Source organism: Cottoperca gobio, chromosome 21 (assembly GCF_900634415.1).
Source record: "Cottoperca gobio chromosome 21, fCotGob3.1, whole genome shotgun sequence".
In the NCBI taxonomy this organism is placed as follows: Eukaryota; Metazoa; Chordata; class Actinopteri; order Perciformes; family Bovichtidae; genus Cottoperca; species Cottoperca gobio.
This window is the reverse complement of record NC_041375.1, coordinates 22,018,515-22,045,364: the sequence shown is the minus strand read 5'-3', so window position 1 is coordinate 22,045,364 and position 26,850 is coordinate 22,018,515. Positions and strand designations below refer to the sequence as shown.

The following is a 26,850-nucleotide window of genomic DNA, read 5'->3' as shown; positions in this document are numbered from 1 at the left end:
TTAGGAATAACTGCTGCTGCATTTACAGCTTTCCTCTGTGGTGCATTTTTATTTATTATTTTAGGACAATGCTTGGGCATCACACTGCTCTTTCTCCTGCCAATATAGACTGAAACGGAGAGAGAGAGAGAGAGAGAGAGAGAGAGAGAGAGAGAGAGAGAGAGAGAGAGAGAGAGAGAGAGAGAGAGAGAGAGAGGCGGGCTGTGCCTCACAGTGAGGGAGTCGTGTCGTCGTCTGAGCGGTTTGCTCTTCCACATCTGTCTCCTTCTATCCCTCCGTGCTGGAGGAGCAAGGAGGAACCTCTCCTCTGTTTTTTCCTCTCTGCGAACACACGGATAATAACCACACCACGGCTGGGAAGATGTTTTTTCTGATGCATATGGTTACCCTTTACACTCTGAGCGTCTTCAGCGGAGCATCCGCCGTCACTCACTGTGAGTATTCCTCCTCAGCTCACCTGTAAACTCCTCTCCGGTCTGCAGGCTGATGCACGGAATCAGAATAGAAGCTGAAGTTTTGCCGCCTGGCTGGTACCTTTGTCCTGCTGTTGTTGCAGCCGGAGCATCGTGACCATTACACTTGGAGCTGCGCTGTTGTTGGTCATTTTCAAGTGTACTTTGAATTGTACCTAAACGCCCTTTTTTTTTTGTCAGTATCGTGCAGATAACAAGTTGATCATTGTCTTTATTTTATATTGAGCAGGATGGAATATTGTTGTGCGATGAAGGTCAAACAAACAGGATCATTTCATTGCATCCACAAGTCAAACGCAGTGTGGAGGGGCTGAGCTTCACCCTGCAGCCCGGGGTTACTTTGTACTCCTCGGGTTATTTAGCACACAAAGCTGTTTTGTTTTGAGTCAGTCTTTAGACATGTTTTGCTGGTGTGTGTTGGGGAACAGAAACTGCTGACTGGCCACAGCTGTACACTGCACAGACAGCTGCTGTTATGCTGGTCGACACCTACGTGGAAATACACTCAGTCACACAGGCTGCTGGAGCCTCGACAAAAGACACTGCTGCTCTCCCACGGGGGGGGGGGGGGGGTTACATTTTTAAAATATGAAGCTGTGCAGCTTTAGTTTTGGATTTAATTGCTTAAGTCGTGTCATTAATATGTGTGGGTTATAATGTGTGGAGATTAGAAATAATTTTAATAAACCTATCAATCCTTTAAGTCATTTTTTAAAGCAAAAAATGTTTTCAGCTTCTCTGAATGCTCTTTCTCTGCTCTCCATATACTGACTGGAATTTTAATATTGGACAGTTGTTATATTTTATAGAAGGAAGGAAGAATAAAACGAGCAGTTTAAATGATAATGAACTTGTTATAAGAATAGTATCCATATAAAACCTATTTTCTTTATTTATATTTAAGCCATGTTGCAGAGATTCCTTGCGGTGGGAACAATGAACATTTTACCCAAACTATTGACAAGTCCTACAGACTGGGACACACCTAGTTGAGCTGCAAATCAAGATAATATGTAGTCTGCCAGTGATATACTGGGTGGGGGTGTTTTGTTCGATTGCATCAGTCTTATAGTAGCGAGGTGGAGCTAGTAAACTGGACTTCTATTGTTGATTTTACAGTAAATGTAAGATGTTGATAAAACACTGCTGCCTTCAGGTGTTACAGTAACCTGCAGAATCTACAACCAACACTTAACAAATGTTACAATTTGCTTAATTTGCATCACATACCACATGTGTGTTGCCAAAGCATAACAAAGTGGATATATAAAAGAAGAAATGTTATTTAAAATACAAACTGCCAAAATAAGAACAGACCTGTGATATAAGAGCTCAGTCTGTCAGTGGGGACCCACAGTAGCTTTTATTAACAGGAATATTCAGACATTTTGTTTCGGTATGTTTTGCTCCTGCCAGTTTCTGATTCATATTTTTGCTATGATTTCCCACATGTATCTAGTGTTGGTAGTTCTTTAAAGACAACTTTAGAAATAATGTAGATAGCTTGAGTCTCTATGGCTTGACAATAACCTTTCCATCCCTGCGAGTCTTCTAGCTCCACATGCAGGCCACAATTTCAACTTTGCATTCAATATTTATCACCTCATTTAAAATGATAATTCATGTTCAAATTTCAATATTTATTGCTCAGCACATTCTTGCATGCTCCCAAAGGGATAAACAGTTTTATTTGACTGTAATGACTCCATGGCCTGTCTCTAGCTACACCCTTTGAATAAAGTTTACATTTTTAGCCAAGCTACTAAGAATAATAAAATGATGTTGTGGAATGTAACAAATAATGAAGCTTTCTAGCAGCACTTAAGATCTTTCCTGCTCTGTTTTTGTCATTTTTAAAGTGATTCCCAACAGTAAACGAATACACCAGCGGCGTGACATCATTTGATCTTTCGGTTTATGTTTGCTCTCTGAGGGCGAGTGTGACACCGGGCTTGTGTTGGGGTTTAACGCAGTTCACGTTAAAGGTGATGAACTGAGCTAAACTGACAGCTGCATTACTCATTTATGGCAGTCCTGTGGTTCTCAAATGTGTGCAGTGATCAGGTCTGACTTGCTGTGCTGAGATGAAACAATGAGATGCTCCTGGAGGTCAAAGAGCTGCTCTCATATTTACCAGTGAGAAACAAGAGGAGCGGAGCAGAGACGTGTCATGGCGGGTGTGTGGAGCCTTCGCAGGTGGCAGCAACTTCCTGTCAGACCCTCTGCTCTTTACAGAGAGAAGAGTACGTCATTTGATATGTCAACACTCGATCTCAGGAGGAGATACTGTATTGGCGTGACGTTTACTTTAATTGCTAAATGATAGGGGAGCTATTCACACATGTATTGAAACAACATTTTTTTTTTTTCCTGTGGTGAACTTGTATTGTTCTACAACTTAATTGTCCACTGCTGGAAATTTGTGTTGACGTCTGCAAACCACAAGGTGCTCTCCTGCACTCATATCAGTTGTGAGGACACTAAGGGTTGTGCATTACTACAATGCTGAGTGAATTTCATCAGTTTTTTAAAGTAAGAACTTAATCACATTAAAGAGACTTACTCGTCACATACTGACGCTTGGTCGGGACCATTAGCGTGGCGGTTTAAGGCCCTGCGTAGCCCTTTAGTGTCTTTTTTTTGGGTAGTTTGATAGATTTCTAAATGTGGTTGATGTTGTGAATTCAAACAAAGCATTTTGGCGAGGGTTGAAATAAGTAGATTACATTTGTTGCATACAGTTACGTTTGTAAGTTAAGTACGTAACATACGTGACGTAATTAAAATACGTCAACGGTGACTTTCGGTTTCACAGAGGATATGAACAGCAGTCCCCTGGGGGAAAGTCCTTATGCTCCCGTCATAATTACTTTGGCCACTAGAGGCATCCCTGCACATGCAAAAATGACGCTATAGTGCAGGGGTCGGGAAACTTTTTGAGTGGGAGAGCCATAAAAGCCAAATATGTGCGTGCGTGGATGTTTTTGTTTTGTTTACTCCTCTCCTTTCCTCCGCTCTGTCTCTGCCTGTAGTTGTGTGCACACATGTGTTTGTGTCGGGAGCGAAGCCCTGCCCTTTGCAAAACAGAGCTCAAAATTGTCCGTGAGCCATATGGCGTCATCGAAAGAGCCATAGGTTCCCGACCCCTGCTATAGTGGGAACGTGGAGCGGCATAGTTGGACGCATAGGGCCTCTGCAAGCTGCCATATTTGACTTGATCAAACTGAGTTATTCAGACATTTTTAAGGCAAGTTTTCTTTGCAGTCTGGTCAGGAATTGGATGGGAGAGTTAGTATTATTAGTTTTATCACTATGCATTAAGACGAGTACTCAGGGACTTTGGGGGAATGAATGTGATTTCTTATAATTCCCAAGTTTTCTATTTACATGTCGTGTCTTCTTTGCTAACCGCTGGGGACAGACGTTGAGTTTTGTTTAGAGCTGAAAGGTATATGAGCTGTGAACGTGCAGCACACTGGCTAGCTGTTGAACATTAGGCCAGTTGTTGAACATTAGGCTAGCTGTTGAACATTAGGCTAGCTGTTGAACATTAGGCTAGCTGTTGAACATTAGGCTAGCTGTTGAACATTAGGCTAGCTGTTGAACAGTAGGCCAGTTGTTGAACATTAGACCAGCTGTTGAACATTAGGCTAGCTGTTGAACATTAGGCTAGCTGTTGAACATTAAGCTAGCTGTTGAACATTAGGCTAGCTGTTGAACATTAGGCTAGCTGTTGAACATTAGGCCAGCTGTTGAACATTAGGCTAGCTGTTGAACATTAGGCTAGCTGTTGAACATTAAGCTAGCTGTGGGTCATCACAATTTCCCAGAGTCCAATTTGATGTTTTAAAATTGCTTATAAAGTCCAAAACCAGAACAAAATATATGTTCTACACTGAAGAGAAGAAGATTCCTCCAGTCCTCAGATTGGAGAAGCTGAATCCAGCAACTGACGATGTTCTGTTGACTAATCGACTAATTGTTTCTTCGCTAATGTATTTTTGATTGTCATATTATGTTTGGCATGTCTTTCAGGGCTATGGCATAATTCATAATCCGCTTCCCCCAGCTAATTACCTCGCTATATACAGCCTACCACGGCCTTGTTGTAGGCCAAAGTGAGGCTTCTTTTAGGGAATATTTCCTGCCATGAGTGGAAACATGAGTCTCTCGGCTGGAAGGCTTTTATTACCAGATGATATGACATTCTTCACCACAGGTCTGTGGGAGGAATATTGCTACGCTTTCAGTGTTTCCCCTTCGCAGCAGGTGGAGACCGCTGCGCCAGACATTTATCTTTTATAAGCTAGAATCTGTTTCCGGTTTAGCAAAGCACCACACACACATATATTTATTTAAAATTTCATGCTTGAAGTTAGCTCAGCAAACAGATACTTCACAGCTAATTATTTCCCATCCGTAGCACCTGGAACATGCTGTAGCAGAGCTGGCATTCAGCATCACAGCAGAAGTGAGGGTGCGTGTGTGCGAGTTTGATGGAGACCATGCAGCTGCAGATTCTCTCGTCTAATGAATGTGAAGCAAGCACTCAAGGAACACCTACCGCTGTACATATTCAAGGCCTGATGAATTGATCAAAAGGTAAATGAGGCAGAGCACTGCTTTGTGACAGCACAGGCACTTTTGCTCATGTTTAAACATACGTCGCATTTCTTTGGAGAGAGAAACCCAACTGGAAGGAATGCGGGGGAACGAAAGAATGACAGTATATACATAAATAGTGTATAATAATGTCACAAGGATTACTCTCCTCGTTATTCTGATCCCACAGAGAATGTGTGAAAACGATTTTTCTGATATGTATGAAATTTATATTGGAGTTTGGTACCAGATGTATGTTTTTAATAAAAAGGAATTTTAGGAATAACATTCTTTATTTTTGTCATATCATGTTTTTTTTGTTGTTTTTTGCATTTAATCTAATCTGGACTAAAATAATTAATTTAATTATATTAATTAATTATAATATAATTATATTTATAATAATTAAAAATAGAACGTTTTAATGAAAACCTTTTAAACCTAACTCTAAAACAAAAGAATCAGTTTTAGAATTCACACAAACACAATTTCCTCGACTGTATATTAATGCAGTTACTACGCTTCTATACATCTTCATTTCCGCCAACGAAAAACAACAAGATTATATTTCAATCTAAATCCATCTCCGTCAGAGGGACTTTATTCTGTACTGCTACAGAGAACTGCATTGTTATTTGGTTAAATTGAGTAAATACAGCATTTCGGAGCTCTGTGTGTGATCTCTGACTGACTGCAGCTCTGCAGAGACTTCTATCTATCTACCTAATAATGCCTTTCTGGAAAATCTATTTAGAATTATTTCATAAATAAAATCACCAGATATGAAGAAATGTTCAGCTAATATCTGCAAAATTAAAGTAATCACATCTGTGCTAATAGCTTTTCATCGTTTTTACAATCTGATTCATCCTGTGATGTTTAAGCGATTGATACCAAGATATTGCAAAAACCTTTGAAAGCAGACAAATGCACATCATGTCACAATATTCTACGTTATGTAACTCACCCCTCGTAGATAAGAAGTGTTTGAATGTCAGGCTGTATATGTGTTTTACTGTCTTCTGCACGCAGACGCTTTCACATTGTCCTCTGCAGATCCAGAACAAAATGCGTTTTGATTGTAATGAATAGGAAGAAAAATGGACACATGATATAAGACTATTTAGAGAAATAATTTCTGCCCGGTCTCTCGGGAGCAGAACAAAATCTATTGTGATGAATGTGGCGCCAGTGGAGGCCTTTCCATTTCCAGCTGCATTGGTCACACAGTGATGCTGCACCAATCCCTAATCTATAGAGTGCAATGAATATGCTTCAAATAGCTGTAGAGTCTGTAAGTTCCATCCTCTATTTATTTTCAGTGTTACTGGCAGAGGGTTTGAAAGGATTATCAACACCCACTTTCTATCGACTGTGCCAATAAGATTGATGCAATAATCAGCAAGGGGACGCTCGCAGTGATGAAAAACGAGACGGGGAAGAAAAAAAAGATTCTGTTTTAAACAGAGACGAAATTAAAAGATCCCAAGTGCTCGCTCAGATTTAACATTACGTAGAGCACCGTTTATTATTTTATGTAATTGCATTGTGTGATTATCCTTAGAATCAGACACAGTCCTGCATTTTCACACTCACTATGATTGGATATTGATTATGATATATTTATAGGAGGCTGAAACAAACGCGTGTAATCTGGAGGTGCTGGTTCACAGGCAGACTTAGAGAAAAAGAAAGCTGCAACACAATGCAGTCTTTCAAAAAACCTTGAAAATATGTATAGCAGTGTGTCCAATCAAATGTAGAAAACATATAAACTGAATGCCTATTGAGGGAACACTGATCTGTATATTAACAGATTAGAAACACGTGTGTTTTGTCATTTATTTCGGAGGATTTACCCGTTTATAAGTCGATATTCTTACATGTACATGTGGGTTTTACTGTGTATCGCTGTGGCTTATTCTGCCTGTTGCAGAAGCTTTGAACAAATACATATCTCAAAACAGATTGAGGGCAGCACTGTGACACTGGCATCATATCTATAAATGCGTGTTGTCTTGAGTGACTGCCCATGCACGACCACACTCACATACCAAATACTATATAAAGCTACAAGACCAAAAACTCAATCAACTTCTCGCACTGGTGTGAAACTCCCCGAACTTCCATTCCCTGCAGGAGAAACTGGTTACAAAAGCCTCTTTTTAAAAATCTATATTACTCCATGAGAAACCACTCTCTCTCTCTCTCCAAAGATGTGTTCTTCCTGTCTCTACCAAAGTCTAAATCAATATTGGCTCTTTTGACTCAGAAGAAAATGCTGCTTTTGTAAATATAAAATATAATATATATAACTGTTTGGATAGATTTAGATTTAAGATGATTGTAGCATTTCGGCTTTATTTGGATAGTGAGAGAGAGACAGGGAAGGCAGAGCCGATAGGGAGGAGACATGCAGCAAAGTGTCCTGGGTCGGACTCGATCCACGGGCCACTGCGGCAGAGGAGGCTCTGACTATTGGTCCACACGATACTGTTTGGTTCAAAAACAAAAAGATATTCAATTATGCAACGCCTGTTATGAATTCTGCGCTATATTCTCGTTTCCTCGTGCTTTCTCTATGTTTCACCTCATAACTGTAGTAAGTAACAACATGCTAGCATGCTACCGTACCTAATTACCCCTGTAGCTCTAACTCCAGCAGGAAAGATGTCAGCAAAAAGAATGCAAACGCCCATATTTGGCAATTATTTTGGTTTTGAACCAACTGAAGAAGGAAGAGCCAGAGAACGTGAAAGAAGAGATCACATCTCATAACTAACCATCCAGCCGATTGCTTAATAATTATCATTTGCTATGTTTTCCGCTGATGAAAACGTATAGGTTGGGGACACAATGTAGCCTTACATCTGTGTTAGTTAATCAATAATGATAAAAAATAACCTCACCAGTTAATCGATCTGAGTTATTGATCTCATTCTTAAACATATTGGCCACTTATTGCAGCAAATGTGTCTCCACTCCACAGATATTTATATCTACGTGCGTCTCTCTCTTCATTTCGTTATTGGACGATACATTTGTATATCGTTGTTTTTCTTAAAGCAATATGGTCCGTCGGAGGATTTCGATATCGCCCAACCCTTTCAAGTCAATTTAGCGGAGGAACATTTTAAAGCAAACTGCCCAATTTTGGACGGAAGCGCGAGTAATCAAATTACATTAACCCAGTAAAAGAGTTTCTCTTTATTTCACCCTGTGACATCACACATTATATCATGAATGTTAAGATATGAGCCCCTAATTGCTGCTAATTGCCCTTATTAACCCTTTGTTTTCAAATATCTAATCTCGTCTTTACCAAGATGATAAGTAAAATTAGCACAAATCCTGCTTCCCTCCGCCCCTGAATCAGGGTTGAATAATTAATGTTTGCCAGTTGAGATGTGTATAATCACTAACGCGGTCGATGGTCCAGTAAAACATCTCGCCGGCTGCCTGTAAATGCTTATAGGTCCCTTTAGGTTGTATGCAGTGCTCAGATAAATGAAGTGCTACAGTAAACCACGCCGTGTTTCTCAATCATTTGTATCGATGTGCGTTTCCTTGAATTCAGCCAGCATTTGGGACTAATTGTCAGCTGATACCTTAGATCTACTCGGGCTATCGCAGAGCAGAGGTCACTGAGCCCCAAAGCCTCAGTGCACGCGAGGTATCATATGAAGCTTCATCGATACCACACAGAAGGCGGAGGCCTCTCTGTCACACGATAGCATCGCTGCCCCCTTTCATATTATCGACTCTGTGGTCTGTGTTGACTGAACTTACGCTCCAGCAGACTGCCTTTGTTCTCGTGATGTTAATCACTGCCGTGAAGGTGTTAAGCATTTCATTGAATTATTTCTATAATTATAATTATGTCAACAAGTGTGTTATGTATAGGTTGTGTTGACAGAATAAAACTATTCACGTGTATATATCATGGAAGTGATGGTTGAAGTGGAGAATATTTAAGTCATGATTTCTTGCTTTTCATAAAACCTGTCTCTGGCCTAAAGACTCGGTTCTACGCCGCTGAGACGTTAGTCAAAATAATCACTCACAGGATATTAACAGATGACAACTTGAATAAATGTTTAACTCATTTGTCAAATAGAAAATACAAACAGTGTGATTCACAGCTATGCAAAGTTATGCTTTGATGTATGCTGAGTAACTTGTAACGAGCAGCTGACATTTTATAGACTTCTAAGTCATTACATTTAGTTGTGTTTCTTCTAAAACAGTTTGTAGCCTTTTATTAATTGTATCTTTCATTTGAAGTTCTGCTCTCATTGGACCACCACGAATGATGAATCTGCTAATTGAAAGAAATGCATTCATTGTTAAAGGAAAAGCAGAATACTGCGTCAGCTCTTCAATGATGGAGGACTTTATGTGCAAGGACACACGGGACACACGGGACAGACGCACGGGCCATCAGTTATTCAGAATGTAATTACATTTTCTTAGACCTTAGTGTACTTCGGAACATTTGAATAAATAACAAGGACTTATGCGGTTGAAGTAATTTAATTATTTAAACCCCCTGTAAGAATAATAAAACCAGACATTTAAATGTGTTTTATTACAATAAAACACTTTTTGTGCACAGAAATATGAGCAACATAAACTCCTGTGTGGCGCAGAGCTACTTCTGTTGCAGAAAAGTAGAAATGCAACAAGTTAAAGTATATTAAACTAAACAGATAGATATTTAATCTATGTATTGTCAGGAGAATACACCCTTTTATTATTGTACCTATTATACTTATTGCTCTGTGCATTAATGTGTAAACGGCATTTCAAGTTGGTATTTGATCAATTTGGATTATTTTCATGTTTACTAATGTGTAATTATAAATGTAACCTGTAGTATCAGCTGTTAAATACTTGTAATGGAGTAAAAAGTACAATATTTCCCTCAGAAGTTCCATGAAACGTAAATACTTAGTATATACGTTACAGTAAAATACCTCAGAAATTGCAGTACTTGTGTAAATTCACTTACTGCACCACTGATTGTTAACATGTAACAAATATCTGCAGCACATCAGTAGACCAGTCATCCGTCTACGTCCACATCATCTCACCTGTTCCTCACGATGTTTCTATAATGCTCTTTGAACTATGTTTGCGAGTTACAGTCTGATTTTGCAGCTGTAACTTAATCACATGAGTTTGCTCCACCCAGAAAAGAGGATCAGGTCAGATTGAGGAGTCTGCTCTGCTACGCTCTGCCCTTGGACAATCTCTCTATTGCATGTTCTATTTTTAGGAAATCCCTTTGGCATTTTCTCACATCCCAACTGTTTGTACATTTCCCCCAGACTCAATATCCAAGAGGAAACTCAGGCATCCTCGTGTATCTGGCGAGCCGTGTTTATTTGATTCGGGCGTGTAGTTGTCTTCAGGTGCGATTATGCCTCTGCAACTAGAGCTTAAAATATCCTGCCCATGTGTGTTACAAAAGCACTTTGTTGTGATAATTGAGTTTGATTTCTTTGTGGAGCAGCATCTGTTTGTGCACTCAGGTTAAGGCGGGCTTGCTAATGAGCAGGGGAGAGCATTGGAAACAGGGCTTTATGTACATTACGGCTGAGACAATGCAACTATCAAACACAGACTCATTTACTCAAAAAATGTGCTTAAAGCTTCTATATGTGGCGTTCGGAGGATTAAAAATAGCAGCAAACAACTATTAGCTCTGTGACGATATGGTGGAGTCTCACTCCCTCCGTGTGTGTTGTAATCTGAGCTTCTCTGTTCTTTGTTTTGGTTGGCAGGATGGACGCACGAGCATGTCAGTGCGCGTGAGTCCCTGTGTCTGTGTCCCACTGGCTAATGGTCACCGCTCACTGCGATCATATTCCCGTTACCGTCCTTCAACCATAGAGATGCTCTGAATTTCCCATTTAGCACCTTTAAGTACAAATTTGACTTTACTTTGTTTCTCTTTTATACGTCTCCTCCACTACATCTCATGGCCACATATTGTACATTTTATTGCACGACAGCTTTACTTTTTCAGATTACAATTGTTCATGCCTGTCTATGAAAGTAAAAACTAAAATAATTGGTTTGGAATTGTTCTGATAAACTGAAGGAATGTTCCTTCGTGATGAGAAAGGGATCCTACTTCTTTAGCTAAATACACTATTTAAAAACCTTCAGCTGCATCGCCACGAAGCTGAGAACAGAGCTGTGTTTCTGAGCTCATTTTTCTTATAGAATTTCATGCTTCGCTGTAGATTAAACTACCAAACAATATGGAGTTGAAATCAGCACAACCTTAAATATACAGCAGTAACATGCAACATATACTTTAATGCAGCCGTGATATTAATCTAAAAACATTGTATATAGTAAAACTGTCATGTCTCGTCGAGTTTGTTGAGTTTTTCATGTTGTCTTGTCACTTCCTGTTTTATTTTGTACCTACCTTTTGTTTCTCAACCCAGATCCCTTTACTTCCTGTCTTTGTGTGGTTTCCCGCCATCGTCAGCGTCTGCCCCGCCCCTGATTGTTTCCACCTGTGCTCACTCACCTCTTGTATAAACAGTCCTGTCTCCCCTCGTCTTGTGCCAGTTTGTCTTGTTATATCTATGTGCAAGAATCAGTGTTCCAAGAAGTGTGAGTTTTCAGAGGAGTTTGTATATTTATATTTATATATATATATATATTTATATATAGATAGATATCTATCTATCTATCTATCTATCTATCTATCTATCTATCTATCTATCTATCTATCTATCTAACCCTAACCCTAACCCTTTTGACACTTTAAGTACATTCTGCTGATAATTCTTACACAGTTTTACCTAAGTAAGGTTTTGAATGCAGGACTTTGGAGTATGTTGTGCTGTGTAGAGTGGGTTGTCCTTCAATCTCGAGGTTGACTGTTCCTCCTGTTCACACGCATCAAAGTGTCCTTGAGCAAGACACCGATCCTCAAGTTGCTCCCGATCGGCGGCACTTTTTATGCAGTTCATTTACCGTTTACTATACTTTCACTTAATTCAATGATCGTAATCCTTCTTTCATCTCTGATCTAATGTACAGCTGGAAATGAAGAGCACAAGAGAGTAGTTTCAAAGATCTCACATTTTCTTTCAACTCTCAGATGCCTGATGTCCTTGAAAAGATTATTTGTATGAAGTTAATTAGAGTTTTTAATTTCAAATGACACAGACGGGACACCGGGCCGCAGAGTGGAATCTCGTTCTAAATCTAAACGTGTTTGCAATCATTCGTCGGAGAATGTATGGTTAGGAAGAGGACATCTTTTCAAAATGAAAGGATGGAAAATGGTGCAAGGCTTTTGAAAAAGAACATTAAAGGATTTGGCTGGCAATATTATATCTTTTTTCTTATTGTCAAGAAATCCCATGAAAAGATCAAAACCAACAAAGAATTGATCCTGCTAACACAAAATGTCTCTGCAGCCAAGCCCGGTGTACTGTGGCTTATTCCTCTTTGCCATAAAGCTCCATTGTGGAAACACAGAAATGAGCCACATCGTGACATGTTCCCTCATTATGGTAAACGCAGGCACTGTTGTTTATTTTCAGTCGATCCCACATTCACTGTTCCAGAGCTGGAGATAATCACTGAACACCAAATATATTAATCCACAGCTGAAAATAGTCCCCAAACAAATGTGCAATTTATTCTCGTTTGAGTAACGCTTGCTAAAAACTGCATCGTCAGACATGTCTTTACAATTTAAGAAATGAAAGCCGTTAATAAAGACTTATATCGTCAAAAGAAACCAAAGCAGCGCTGATTTTATGTGGTTTTTTTGGGATACAAAAAAGTATTTAAATAGACGATAGTTGGATTTCAGTCGGACTAAATAAATGTGCGGCTGTGAGTCGCTGTGCAGCCACTGCTCTTTTTCATCCATTATTCTTATCGCCGACACAATCAGTGATAACCTCTGGTGTGCTGCAAACCCAAAAGCGTCAACATGGCACCACTCTACCTCCTCTTAGTGTATACAGAAACATAAAAACACATCATCCTCGCACTGCTGTGACTGAAACTGAAAGCTCTTGATTTCAGCTTGTGCACTTGTGATTTCAAAAGAGATTAAGTGTTCCCTCTTGGCTCGTAGCTGTGTGCATGTGTTTATGTCCATGCATTCAGATGCACGTCTGGGTTCATTTGGCTGTAAGATTCAAGCCTCTGAGCCTCGCGTAGAGATCGTGAGTCAGCTTCAGAGGATTTTCAGTTATCCCACAGGCCAAGGAGCAGCTTTGCAGGCAAATCATCCTCCATCCATAAGTCTTCCTGACTGACAGCCAGGCATTTGGCACAAGACCAAATCTGTAAACAACAACAGGGTCTGCAAGACGCACATTTTGCGCATGAAGAAACTCACACAGCATCTCACATCACCTGTCAATTCGAGGTCTCATTGTTGTATAGTGTCATGTGAAGGGTGCATTGAATGAAGCGCCAAAGCATTTGTCTGGGCATTTTTCACCTCTCTAACCATAGATGCATCGTGCAAGACAGGGTGTTGTGGATACAGATTGAAAAGAAGATAGGAGTGAGAGTTATCCTTAAGGGATTAAAAGTGGGATTTGGGAGATTTTTGACAGATTAAGATGTGCTGTGCTTGCATAGTAAACACGGTTCCAGTAGCATGCCACTGTTCTCATTCCCCCAATGAACATCTGCAACTGCAGCTCAGCCGTAATTTGAGTCTTGGACTAAACAGCTTGATCCACTTTAGTCACACTTGAAATCAGGATTAGAGAAATCTCTTGGCAAGCGATCTGAGAGCAATCAAATCAGGTCAGTCGAAATTCGGTGGGACGCCCAAAAGGAGAACGAGCACATGCTGTCAGTTCTGCTGTGCTCTTGTCTACCAGATGGATGGCCAATTGCCACTCCAGATGTGCTTAGAATCCATCTGAACCCGGAGTAAAATGGCATCAGAAAACAAAAAAAGCCTCTCGCACTCAGAGAAGTGAACTGCACGCTGATGGAGAGAGTACAGGGATAATTGTAATCAGGCTGGTGCCAGTTTTCATTACGTTCTCTGATACAGGCCTTAATGCAGCTCTGCACTCCAACAGTGGAGAGGCTGCTGTTGTTGTTTGACTCGCTGCTCTTATTGTGGCGGGCGCGGTGGATCAGAGTAAGACGAGACTGACAGGTTTAGATCACTGGACTCTTAATCGGTTCCTGCCTGTTGGATGTGATGTAATCTCACACTGTGGGATTAAAAAAGAACACGCACAGACACACACATGTGCACACAACGGGAGCCATATAGTTTTCTGTGCTATTTTCAAGGGTCACCGCATGGGTTAATAGACTGTTTGAGGCATCTGTGAACTGGATAAGTGAGCAGCCATGTTATTTTCCCCCAGTTCTTGCTTTGAAACTCCACCACCGACAGGTAAAGATGCACTCTGAACCAACATGTTAAGCTCCTTAAGGATTAATTTTCTATATTATTTCTCTCATCTGAATAAATCCTAAGTATGGCAAGCAGTAAAACTCCTTCAGAATCTTTCCTCAAATAGCCATATTTGCATGTGAAGTACATCTCATGTGCAACAATAAGCTGCGGCCACTTGTACACACGTATGTATGAACACACAGTTAATGGCCTCTGTTTGTTTATGTGTTTCTTTCTCCACAGATAGTTGCAATGCTCCTCTGCTGTCCACGTTACCCCATTCATCCTTTCAGAGCTCCTCTCAGTCCTCGGTCAGTTATGCGGCTCACAACGCCAAGCTCAACAGAAGAGACGGTGAGTACAAGAGCGGATGTTCTTGCATTGATTCAGTATTTCTGATATGCAGCACCCACCTGCTTTACCAGCAGTTACCATGAAGCAATAATGTGTGAAGACATTTACAGCATCTTTCAGAGGGACTCGAGTTCAGACATTTGAATAGATGAGAAGAGGATTTGTTTAATAACTGGTGGACTGAAATAAAGTATCAAACTAAAGAACTCATTTCTTAATGACATTATGCAACTACTGTGACTGTTAAATGACAAAGAAAGGGACTTTTATGAGAATGACTGTGATGAAACGAGCTTAGGAGTCACTGGCGGATTTACAAAAAGAGGTTTTATTTACCCAAAAATGAAACAACAATTCAGAAAGATATGCAACGAAAGGTCTCGGGCTTGTTAACGCAACATAAACTACATATAACTGAGTAAACTGACCCAACAATGACAAACTGACTTAACAAAAGGATCTCAAAGAGAAACATTTTTGAAACAAAAGGGAAACAAAGACAAACACAAGAACTTATAATACAAATTAAACACAACATGACAGTAAGTCGATGCTGGAGGCTGGATGTTACTACAGCACTGCTAACTCAAGGAATTAAAAAAACAAAACGATTTAAGGCACATTTATTTAAAGACAAACTCTAGTGTGACTGTACAGAAGTTAACTAAATGTGAAAATAAAAACTAATGTACTGCCAACAATAGTACATACATTATGTGTATAATGATGTACGTGCAATCAGCGTGAGGTCATAAATTCCTTTCCTATAATCTAATATATATATATATATATATATATATATATATACAGTATATATATATATACTGTATATATATATATATATATACAGTATATATATACAGTATATATATATATATATACTGTATATATATATACATATATACATATATATATATATATATATACACACAGTACATATATATATATATATATATATATAATGTACTGTGTGTGTATATATATATATGTGTATATATATATATATGTGTGTGTATATATATATATATATATATATATATATATCTATATATATATATACTATATATCTATCCTCTATATATATCTCCTGTCTCTATATATCTCTCTCTCTCTCTCTATCTATCTCTATGTCTGTCTCTCTCTCTCTCTCTCTCTCTCCTGTCTCTCTGTCCTGTGTGTCTCTCTCTCTCTCTCTCTCTCTCTCTCTCTCTCTCTCTCTCTCTCTCTCTCTCTCTCTCTCTCTCTCTCTCTCTGTCTCTCTCTCTCTCTGTCTCTCTCTCTGTCTCTCTCTCTCTCTCTCTCTGTCTCTCTCTCTGTCTCTCTCTCTCTCTCTCTGTCTCTCTCTCTGTCTCTCTCTCTGTCTCTCTCTCTCTCTCCTGTCTCTCTCTCTCTCTCTCCTGTCTCTCTCTCTCTCTGTCTCTCTCTCTCTCTCTCTCTCTCTCTGTGTCTCTCTCTCTCTCTCTCTGTCTCTCTCTCTCTCTCTCTCTCTCCTGTCTCTCTCTCTCTCTCTCTCTCTCTCTCTCTCTCTCTCTCTCTCTCTCTCTCTCTCTCTCTCTCTCTCTCTCTCTCTCCTGTGTGTCTCTCTCTCTCTCTCTCTCTCTCTCTCTCTCTCTCTCTCTCTCTCTCTCTCTCTCTCTCTCTCTCCCCCCCGTCCCTCTCTCCCGTCTCTCTCTCTCTCCCTCCATCCATCGTCTACCGCTTATCCGGGATCGGGTCGCGGGGGCAGCAGCTCCAGTAAGGAACCCCAATCTTCCCTTCTCCGGGCCACATCCTCCAGCTCCGACTGGGGGATCCTGAGGCGTTCCCAGGCCAGAGAGGAGATATAATCTCTCCACCGAGTCCTGGGTCTTCCCCGGGGGCTCCTCCCAGCTGGACGTGCCTGGAACACCTCCCTAGGGAGGCGCCCAGGTGGCATCCTTACTAGATGCCCGAACCACCTCAACTGGCTCCTTTCAAGGTAAAGGAGCAGCGGCTCTACTCCGAGTCTCTCACGGATGGCTGAGCTTCTCACCCTATCTCTAAGGGAGACGCCAGCCACCCGTCTGAGAAAACCCATTTCGGCCGCTTGTATCCGTAATCTCGTTCTTTCGGTCATGACCCAGCCTTCATGACCATAGGTGAGGGTAGGAACGAAGATCGACCGGTAGATTGAGAGCTTTGCCTTCTGGCTCAGCTCTCTTTTCGTCACAACGGTGCGGTAAAGTGACTGTAATACCGCCCCCGCTGCTCCGATTCTCCGGCCAATCTCTAGCTCCATTGTCCCCTCACTCGCAAACAAGACCCCGAGGTACTTGAACTCCTTCACTTGGGGTAATGGCTCATTCCCTACCCGGAGTAGGCAATCCACCGGTTTCCTGCTGAGAGCCATGACCTCAGATTTGGAGGTGCTGATCCTCATCCCAACCGCTTCACACTCGGCTGCGAACCGATCCAGTGACTGTTGAAGGTCACAGACCGATGATGCCATAAGGACCACATCATCTGCAAAGAGCAGCGATGAGATCCTCAGGTCACCGAACTGCAACCCATCTCCTCCACGACTACGCCTCGATATCCTATCCATGAAAATCACGAACAGGATTGGTGATAAAGCGCAGCCCTGGCGGAGGCCAACATTCACTGGAAACTGGAGTCCGACTTACTGCCGAGTATCCGGACACAACTCTCGCTTTGGGCGTACAGGGATTGGATGGCCCTCAAAAGTGACCCCCTCACCCCATACTCCCGCAGCACCTCCCACAGTATCACCCGGGGGACCCGGTCATACGCCTTCTCCAGATCCACAAAACACATGTAGACCGGATGGGCGTACTCCCAGGCCCCCTCCAGGATCCTTGCGAGAGTGAAGAGTTGGTCCGTTGTTCCACGACCAGGACGGAATCCGCATTGTTCCTCTTCAATCAGAGGTTCGACTACCGGCCGAACCCTCCTTTCCAGTACCTTGGAGTAGACTTTACCAGGGAGGCTGAGAAGTGTGATACCCCTGTAGTTGGCACACACTCTCTGGTCCCCCTTTTTAAATAGGGGAACCACCACCCCGGTCTGCCAACCCCTAGGCACTGTCCCAGACTTCCACGCAATGTTGACGAGGCGTGTCAACCAAGACAGCCCCTCAACACCCAAAGCCTTCAGCATTTCTGGACGGATCTCATCAACCCCTGCGGCTTTGCCACTGTGGAGTTTTTTGACTACCTCAGTGACTTCCATCAGGGAAATTGACGATGATCCCCCATCAGCTTCCAGCTCTGCCTCAACCATAGAGGGCGTGTTAGTCGGATTCAGGAGTTCCTCAAAGTGCTCCTTCCACCGGCCGATAACCTTCTCAGTTGAAGTCAGCAGGGTCCCACCCTTGCTGTACACAGCTTGGATGGTTCCTTGCTTCCCCCTCCTGAGGTGCCGGATGGTTTTCCAGAAGCACCTTGGTGCCGACCGAAAGTCCTTCTCCATAGCTTCTCCGAACTTCTCCCACACCCGCTGCTTTGCCTCTGACACGGCAGAAGCTGCCGCCCTTCTAGTCCTTCGATACCCTGCAACTGTTTCCGGAGTCCTCCCGGATAACATAACCCGGAAGGACTCCTTCTTCAGTCGGACGGCTTCCCTGACCACCGGGGTCCACCACGGTGTTCGAGGGTTACCGCCCCTTGAGGCACCTAAGACCTTGAGACCACAGCTCATCACCGCAGCTTCAGCAATAGAGGTTTTGAACATCGCCCACTCAGGTTCAATGCCCCCAACCTCCACAGGGATGGCTGAAAAGCTCCGCCGGAGGTGTGAGTTAAAGATCCCCAGGACAGGGGCTTCCTCCAGACGTTCCCAGTTCACCCGCACTACCCGTTTGGGTTTACCAGGTCTGTCCAGAGTCTTCCCCCACCCCTTGATCCAACTCACCACCAGATGGTGATCAGTCGACAGCTCCGCCCCTCTCTTCACCCGAGTGTCCAAAACATGGGGCCTCAGGTCAGATGATACGATTACGAAATCGATCATTGACCTTTGGCCTAGGGTGCTCTGGTACCACGTGCACTTATGAGCATCCTTATGTTCGAACATGGTGTTTGTTATGGCCATTCCATGACTAGCACAGAAGTCCAATAACAAACGACCGTTCGGGTTTAGATCAGGGAGGCCCTTCCTCCCAATCACGCCTCTCCAGGTGTCTCCATCGTTTCCCACGTGTGCGTTGAAGTCTCCCAGCAAGACTACTGAGTCCCCTACTGGAGCCCTCTGCATGGCTCCATTCAGGGTCTCCAAGAAGGCCGAATACTCAGAACTGCGGTTTGGGGCATAGGCACAAACAACAGTCAGACTTTTCCCCCCCATAACCCGAAGGCGTAGGGAGGCGACCCTCTCGTCCACCGGGATAAACTCCAACATAGCGGTGCTCAGCCGGGGGCTAGTGAGTATCCCCACCCCGGCCCGACGCCTCACACCTTCGGCAACTCCGGAGAAGAATAGAGTCCAACCCCTATCCAGGAGTACGGTTCCAGAGCCAAGACTGTGCGTGGAGGTAAGCCCCACCAGATCCAACTGGTAGCGCTCCACCTCCCGCACTAGTTCCGGCTCCTTCCCCCACAGAGAGGTGACGTTCCACGTCCCCAGAGCCAGCCTCTGCTGCCCGGGTCTGGTCCGTCGAGGTCCCTGACCATCACTGCCACCCATGTGACAGCGCACCCGACCCCAGCGGTTTTTCCCATGAGTGGTGGGCCCACAGGATGGATGGATGGGAGGCACCACGTAGATTCTTCGGGCTGTGCCCGACCGGGCTCCGTGGCAAACCCGGCCACCAGGCGCTCGCTGTCGGGCCCTCCCTCTGGGCCTGGCTCCAGACGGGGGCCCCGGGCTTCCTCCGGGCAGGGTCTCTCCTTTCCTTTTCCTTTCTTTCATGAAGTCGTTTTTGAACCATTCTTAGTCTGGCCCCTCACCTGAGACCAATTTGCCTTGGGAGACCCTACCAGGAGCACTAGGCTCCAGACAACACAGCTCTCAGGTTCATAGGGACACACAAACCTCTCCACCACGATAAGGTGATGGTTCCCAGAGAGGATAAATGTATCCTCTCCTGTAGATATATATATATATATTCCATAAAAATGTTATTAGAGCCACAGTTGATGAATTCTAACAACAAGAAAGAAAACAATTAGAAGATTGTAGAAAAGGTGCTAAAATATTACCATTTGTCGATAATATGAAGAGAAAACCTCCAGTTTCAGTTTTCCAGAGAGACAAGTGATACACACTGGATATTGTGGAGGGGAGGCTTGTGGACAGAGGTAAGCTTGTTGAGCTTGCCGGATTCTGCTCTTCATAAGTTCTGGAGTCGGGCTGTACACATTTCAAAATGAATAAGCTATTTTCCAAGAAGTGAGGCGGCTGAGCGACCTCCACTGTGTCTGCTGGTGTGTAACTTCACCTTGAAGCCTTTCATATGCAATCACTCCCTGTACTCACATCCGGACTAAATATATTTTTGCAATTTGAGCCCTGTGGCGACTTAGCATTAATCACAACACTGCACTGTTCATCGCATCGATATCCACAATATCGATGTTTTGTGTTTCTCAGGAGCCGGAGGCTGGTCTCCCATGGTGACAGACCAAGAGCCATGGCTCCAGGTGGACCTCAGGGAGCAGATGGAGGTGACGGCCGTGGCCACACAGGGTCGTTATGACAGCTGGGACTGGGTCAGCAGTTACCTGCTACTCTACAGTGACACAGGCCGGGCCTGGAAACAGTACAGGCACGAGGACGGCGTCGGGGTGAGTCTGCACATCAGCTTTCTGTAAACTAATTTAATCCAGGCAAGATCAATATTATATGTTTTATTTTGCTCATTTGTATTAGATGTGTGGAAATATGCTTATTTGCTTTCTTGTTGAGAGTTGGAAACCTAACCCTGAACCGATGCATCATCATGTTTTGCAGCGATGCATGTTTGCAACACCTAGAAGGCACCTGGTTTCCATTGGTTTCCATTGGTTCCCATTGGTTCCTGAACATTCGTGAATGTTGTCATGAAAGTTTTTGAAACATGATATAAATATCGGATAATTGAACTTGCTTGAATTTATATATTTTGTGCAGGAATAGAAATTAAGCTCTTTAACTCATGAATACGTCTCTGTCTCTAATGCTCATCTTGCACAATATATTGCTTGTTAGAGAAGCCAACAGACCACATAGTCTGCTATCACTGTAACACAGCACACATGAGAAGCAATCACACAGTCAAGCCTCTCTCTCTCTTTTTAATTGTCGTCTGTGAGCTTCTGTAAAGCCTGCTACTTCTCTTTATAGCAATTCTCAGTGTTGTATCAGTAATTAACTTTGATCTGTGTCTCCAACTATGCTTTGTTGGGTCTTTGAATTTGAGGAAATTGGGCCTGGAAGTAAAAAGAGGTAAAAAAAAAGAAAAAAGAAGGTAAACTAAATACAGCAACAGTAATTTAAAAGTTGAGACATGAGTGCAGGTTGGATGCTGAATTAACTAGGATGTGGTTGCAAGTGATTCGATAGCAAGACTTTGCTCGTTTAACAGAAACATGTCTGAGGAAAGCAAGTTTTGCAGAATGCAACCTTACAGTTTCCACTTTAAGCTCTGGACCTGCTCAAGCTCCGTAAAGTCTGGGTGTTTTTTGCAGAAAATACTGAGGGCCAAGGCCTTTTAAATATTTAAACACAAGCTTTGCATAATGAAAATCAATAAAGTTAGCAAAATTTTAAAATCTTGTGTCCAATGCCCCTTTATAGATTTACAGACTGGCAGCCGCACCGTGAGACAGATATGAGAATATGATATCTAAAAGTGATCCCTCAATACATCGTCTCTGTTAGTAGTTCAATGATATTCACCTTTAATTCTAACATTCAAGGATTCTGTTGCAGGTAGCTGTTCAACGGAGAGACGGAGGAACTTTGTTCTCTTAGTGTTGAGTGTCAAACAGGACAGACAATAGGACGTACTTCTGAAGACCTGACGTCGATGTTATTAACATTAACACACTGTTCACAGCCTTTTCAATAAAACTGACAGTGACTGTTTACTTGCATTGTACATTAAGTTGCTGCACTAAAGGTTCGTCTCTGAAGATGTTCTGAGACAACCTTCTGCAGCACTCGAGACAGAGTTGGAAGAAGACTAATTGCTCTGTAGTTGCTAAACTCTTCAGCGTCCCTGGATTTTAAAAATAGGCATTGCACGGCATTTTCCCGTCCATCTGGGAATTGCCCAGTTTTGATAGAAACATTAATAATAGGAATGTGGAGCTTACTGTATGCTACTGTATGTTTTATTAGGAATACAGTATGTGGGTTATATCCTCAGAGAAAGGGCTGTTTAAATTGTATTTAGCTTTAAAGACAGCTGATTGGTCAACTTCCCCGATCTCAAATGAGTTGGATCGCTTCATCAGAAGCTTTTTATGTTCCTATTAGTATTAATACGGAGTGTGTGTGTGTGTGTGTGTGTGTGTGTGTGTGTTGTAAGCAACTTGTGCAAGATGAGACCTTCTGTTTTAATAAATGATTTAGGTATTTCCAGATATATTACCATTTCCTTCAGCTTCCGATGGGACTTGAATGTAAAAACTTGCTTTTGAGTTCTGCAGTTCATGGTCACACCATTTCTCAGCCACATAAGTCACAAGAGATATTGTCACTTTTCCATGTGGACCAATTTTAATGACGACCTTACAGGTGAGAGTCTGATTACATGTCCTCACCTTTTCCGACTCATCTCAAGATGTGGGAAATGTCTGGTGTCTGCATGGTTATTATACGGCTTTTATTGGTCTTCCATGTATTGTCACGGCTCGTTACGGCTCGTAAGGACTAAACTTCTCAGAAAATAGCCTGATGTTGACACAATTGATGTTATTAATCCTTTATTGTGTTTGCCCCAGTTACGTCAAGCGCTGCTGACAAGATGTCCAATTAGCAGAGTGTGTAGTTTCCCACTGGCATGTCACTGCTGCAGCGTGTTCTTTTCTTCCATTGTGTTGAAATTAGAAAAGCACAAACGTACACCACATTATGTACAGTGTTGTTTTTAAGTATCTGTCTTCGTCCAACCTTTGTTTAAATCTACTGGAGTTTAGGAAAAAATGATGAAATATGAACTCTGAAACAGCGCCAACTCTTTTGAAGTCGTCAGAATCACCCCTCCACAAGCCTTCACACTGTCACCGTCACACTGAATGTGAATTAAGCCAAGGCTGAACAACAAATACTATACGAGTAACGTTTACTGAAAACTAGAGTACCCAGCCTACACGAGTTCAAGATGTGCAATTTGAAAGCAATTTCAAATCGCTTAAAAAAATACATTTTCTTTTGTTGTGGTTGGTGGAACTATAACAACAAACACTTAAAACACTTAAATTATGAGCAGAGCTTTTCATATGTTTAATTTTCCTCCATGTCCCTGTGGAAAGCCCTGACTACTGTCCACAGCCTGCCTGTGCTACTCCGTGGAAGATAACTTCACATAAAAACATAAAACACTGCGCAGCAAACAGCGGTACATCATTGCAGTCAAAACAGCTTCACACCCAGACACTTGGCACGCAGTTAAAACAGCCGTGACTGAGCTTTTACATTTACTGATGTGTATTTAATGCTCAAGACAATTTAAACCCCACGCCACCCAGCTCTTCTTTTTGGTGTTCATGTGAACTTGGGTTTATCGTATCGTTTATATAGTGCAGGATGAATGTTTGCCAATTAGTCCAAAATCTCTGATTCTGAGACTCACACTCGAGCTGACTAACTACAGCGTTCACCGAGACCTTTGGCTGATGCGTACTCGCATCCGTCTGGCATTTTAACAAGTGAAGCTCAAAGGTAACTGCTCACTGCCAGAAACTGAACTGAAGAGGACTAATGAGAGAGCAGCAGCTGCTGATACGACTGCTAGCTCTCAGCCATTCTTAGCTCTCAGTCATTCTTAGCTTGCCGAGCCAAATTAGCTCCATGGAAAAATGAGCTCAATTAAAAAACGGGTCTTAAGGTCGACAACCCTGCTGGCATCACCTAGATGCTGCGGCGTTTAAAAATTAGATGGTACGGAACAAACACTGATGAGTATTTATTTGTCAAGTCCTTCCAGGAGTCTGGATATTTAACACGGTTTAGTAGAATATAATTAAATATTTGCCAAATCAGACAAACGTGAGCTGATATTTAGTTTTGGTGTCAGGCAACTGAAATAAGTGTTGCTGCTGCCCCTCTACACAGCAGTGCATTGCTTTTCTCCAAACTGGGGGCGTGCCCACTATAGGAAATACAGAGTTTGGTTAAGTACCTCATACAACACCGCTTCAAAACATCCAAAATATCCCTTTAATAGTCTGCAAAGTGGCCTTTTGCTTTGGTTTAGTGGTACATTTCTCCCTGACGATGGCTCTAGAGAGTCTCCAAAAATCAATGTCAGCCATCCTCTGAGGACCATTAATATCCAGACCACATATTATGTTAACCTGGACAGTATTTATGGAAGGACATCTTCATCCTTAAGCTCCTCCACTGGGTATTAAAGGCACTCTAAAACAAATTAAACTGTCACAGGATACATTTGGACCCAAGAAAACCAAGAACAGTTGATATAATGATGTTTAATGTCAAGAGCTTGGCAGGTGCAGGGCAGGACAGATAATGAGCACAAGTACTTGTGAAAAAGGTCCACGCAGACAAACCAGGAGACGGACAGGCAGGCGGCAGACGGTAGATCGTGGCCGGGGAGAGGATCGGGACTCAGAAGAGGCAGGCAGAGAAATGAGTCCAGTACAAAGTGCTGGAGAGTCTCGCAATTGTCCAAGTACAATCGGGTGAGCAGCAGAGGCTTAAACACCCGTTTGATTGGAGATGAGCTGCAGCTGGAGGTGAGCTGATGAGGTGGGAGTGGCTGGCTGGTGAGGTGGAGGCGGGGAAGTGAGAAAATACAGAAGTGCAGCAGGTAAGGGGAGAAGCAGAGCGTGACATAAAACCACTGAAAATAGAAATAATGAACATTATTATTGACCCGTTTAGGCTTAAACATATAGTAAAAGTCCGTATTTAACCTCTCCTTCACGTGTCAACGATTCATTTGCCAGTTTGTTTCTCTCTGACCTCAGTCACTGTGTGTCCTGTCAGTGGGAATCTTATGAACAAAGCTTTACGAAGTTCAAGATGAACAAGTGAACCGACATGATGGCACTACTCTACAAGCTGATATTAACCTAATTAGTGAAGGCCAGGCGAGAAAATCTGTGGAAATGACTTACAGTATGTCTGCAGAAGCTTTTAGGAAATTAAATATGGACTTCTATCAGCTTATGTGCTGTGAAACTCAAAGTGACTTACAAAGACTTATCTTGAATGTCTTTCCTTATGTAAAAAAAAAAAAAATAGGTTTTTGCTTGATGGTACTTTTAAAGTAAACTCTTTAAAAACCGCAGAGCCCCTGTTTTAAATCCCGCTTTAACCTAATTCCCTATATAGTATTTGCAATCCAGCCCGCGGTAAATTAGCTGGATACTCTTTGCAAATATTCATAGGTGGAAAGAGGAATATATTCTAGCAAGGGGTTCCAATTACCTTCATTATCCTTGAAAAGCCTTATTCAGAAATCTATTTTTAATGCAGCTTTGAACAAATGTGTGGAACAAATTATTGTCTGTAAGGGGGGAATTTATCCATTAATGTCCATGCTTGTTAGCAGTTCAGGTAGATGGGAATCTAACAAGGATTAAAATGTGTTTGCATTCGTGCTAATTGTATCTGAGTAATTGCATCTCGTATCATGATTGCACTTTTACAACATTATGCAACCTCACAGGAAATTCAAGAAATGAATCCCCTGATGTTTCCTCTAGCGCCACCATGAGCTTGACATTTGTAAGATTGCCGTGACATTTTGTACGGATATCCAAGGTCCCCAGAGGATGAATCCTACTGACGTTGGTGATGCCCTAACTGCTCGTGTATCACGATCATAAAACCAAATGTCCATCAGCCTCAGCTGCACTCTGTGTTTAGTGCATGCTAACACCCTAAACGTCATCCCTGCTACAGTACACAGCAGCATGTTGGCAGCTGTGAGGATGTAAAGTGGTCGTCCAGAGGGTCGGTGGTTCGATCCCCGCCCCCTGCAGTCAGCATGTCGAAGATACCGAACCTCAAATTGCTCCCGATTCAAAAACATGTTTTATTTCGTTGCTGAAGTCAACGCAGAAACAGAAAATGCTACTGCTAGCATGGGCAAGGGAAATAACTAAATAACTTTCTGCACCCAGAATGTAAATATTGCAAGATTTAAAAGGTGGCGCAAACGATGAGGCGAACTGTTACCTAATTACTCCCCACTAGCAGGATTGAAGCCACTGGTGAATACAGTGAATCAGCAGCGTGGACGGCGCTCGTCACCGTTGCCATGCTGATGATAACATGGAGCTCAAAGCATCACTGTGCAGCCTCACAGGGATGCTAGTGTGGCTGCAGACACTACCTCTATAGAACTTTAATAACATGTAATTCATATTCTTCAAACCTCAACCCAAAACTGAACTCTGGAGTTTTAGTTGACTTAAACAATAAGAGAAAATGTTCCCTCTGCTGCTTCTTATATATAGAAGACATGTCTCAGGCCTTGTTGATCCTGGTCGGGGGACTGCTGGCTGACTGACTGCCGGTCAGAGATTACTGTAGCATTCTCTCTCTTGGCAAGGTCACAGACTCGCAGCTCTCTCCTCACTATTTGTTCCCTTAGGCTGTTAAACTGACCGATGACCTTTCAGGAACATACTGTAGCGTCTTCATTGCCGGCAGCAGGATTTATCCCCCAGTGAATTGATTATAATAAACGTATGCGTCTGTGCTGTATGCAACTGAAAATAAATCTGACACGAGGGAGCTCATCGCTGGAGAGGAAGAGTAAAGAATCTTAATGAATGGAGAGGGAAACTGTTCCACAGTGACATAAGCAAAGAAATAATGAAGTCACAATGGGGTTAGGGCTGTTTATGT

The 26,850-nt window shown here is 42.4% G+C and overlaps 1 protein-coding gene across 1 annotated transcript in view; it reads left to right on the top strand.

Annotated features, from left to right (window-relative positions):
- The first annotated feature begins 276 nt into the window (after positions 1-276).
- The window catches only part of LOC115026556 (contactin-associated protein-like 5), a 63,312-nt gene continuing 36,738 nt past the window's right edge, over positions 277-26,850 (top strand). Inside the window, exons 1-3 of the mRNA XM_029459413.1 lie at positions 277-434; positions 14,737-14,847; positions 20,413-20,606. Coding sequence (XP_029315273.1) covers positions 362-434; positions 14,737-14,847; positions 20,413-20,606 — 378 coding nt within the window. The 5' untranslated portion in view covers positions 277-361. The remainder of the gene's footprint in view (positions 435-14,736; positions 14,848-20,412; positions 20,607-26,850) is intronic.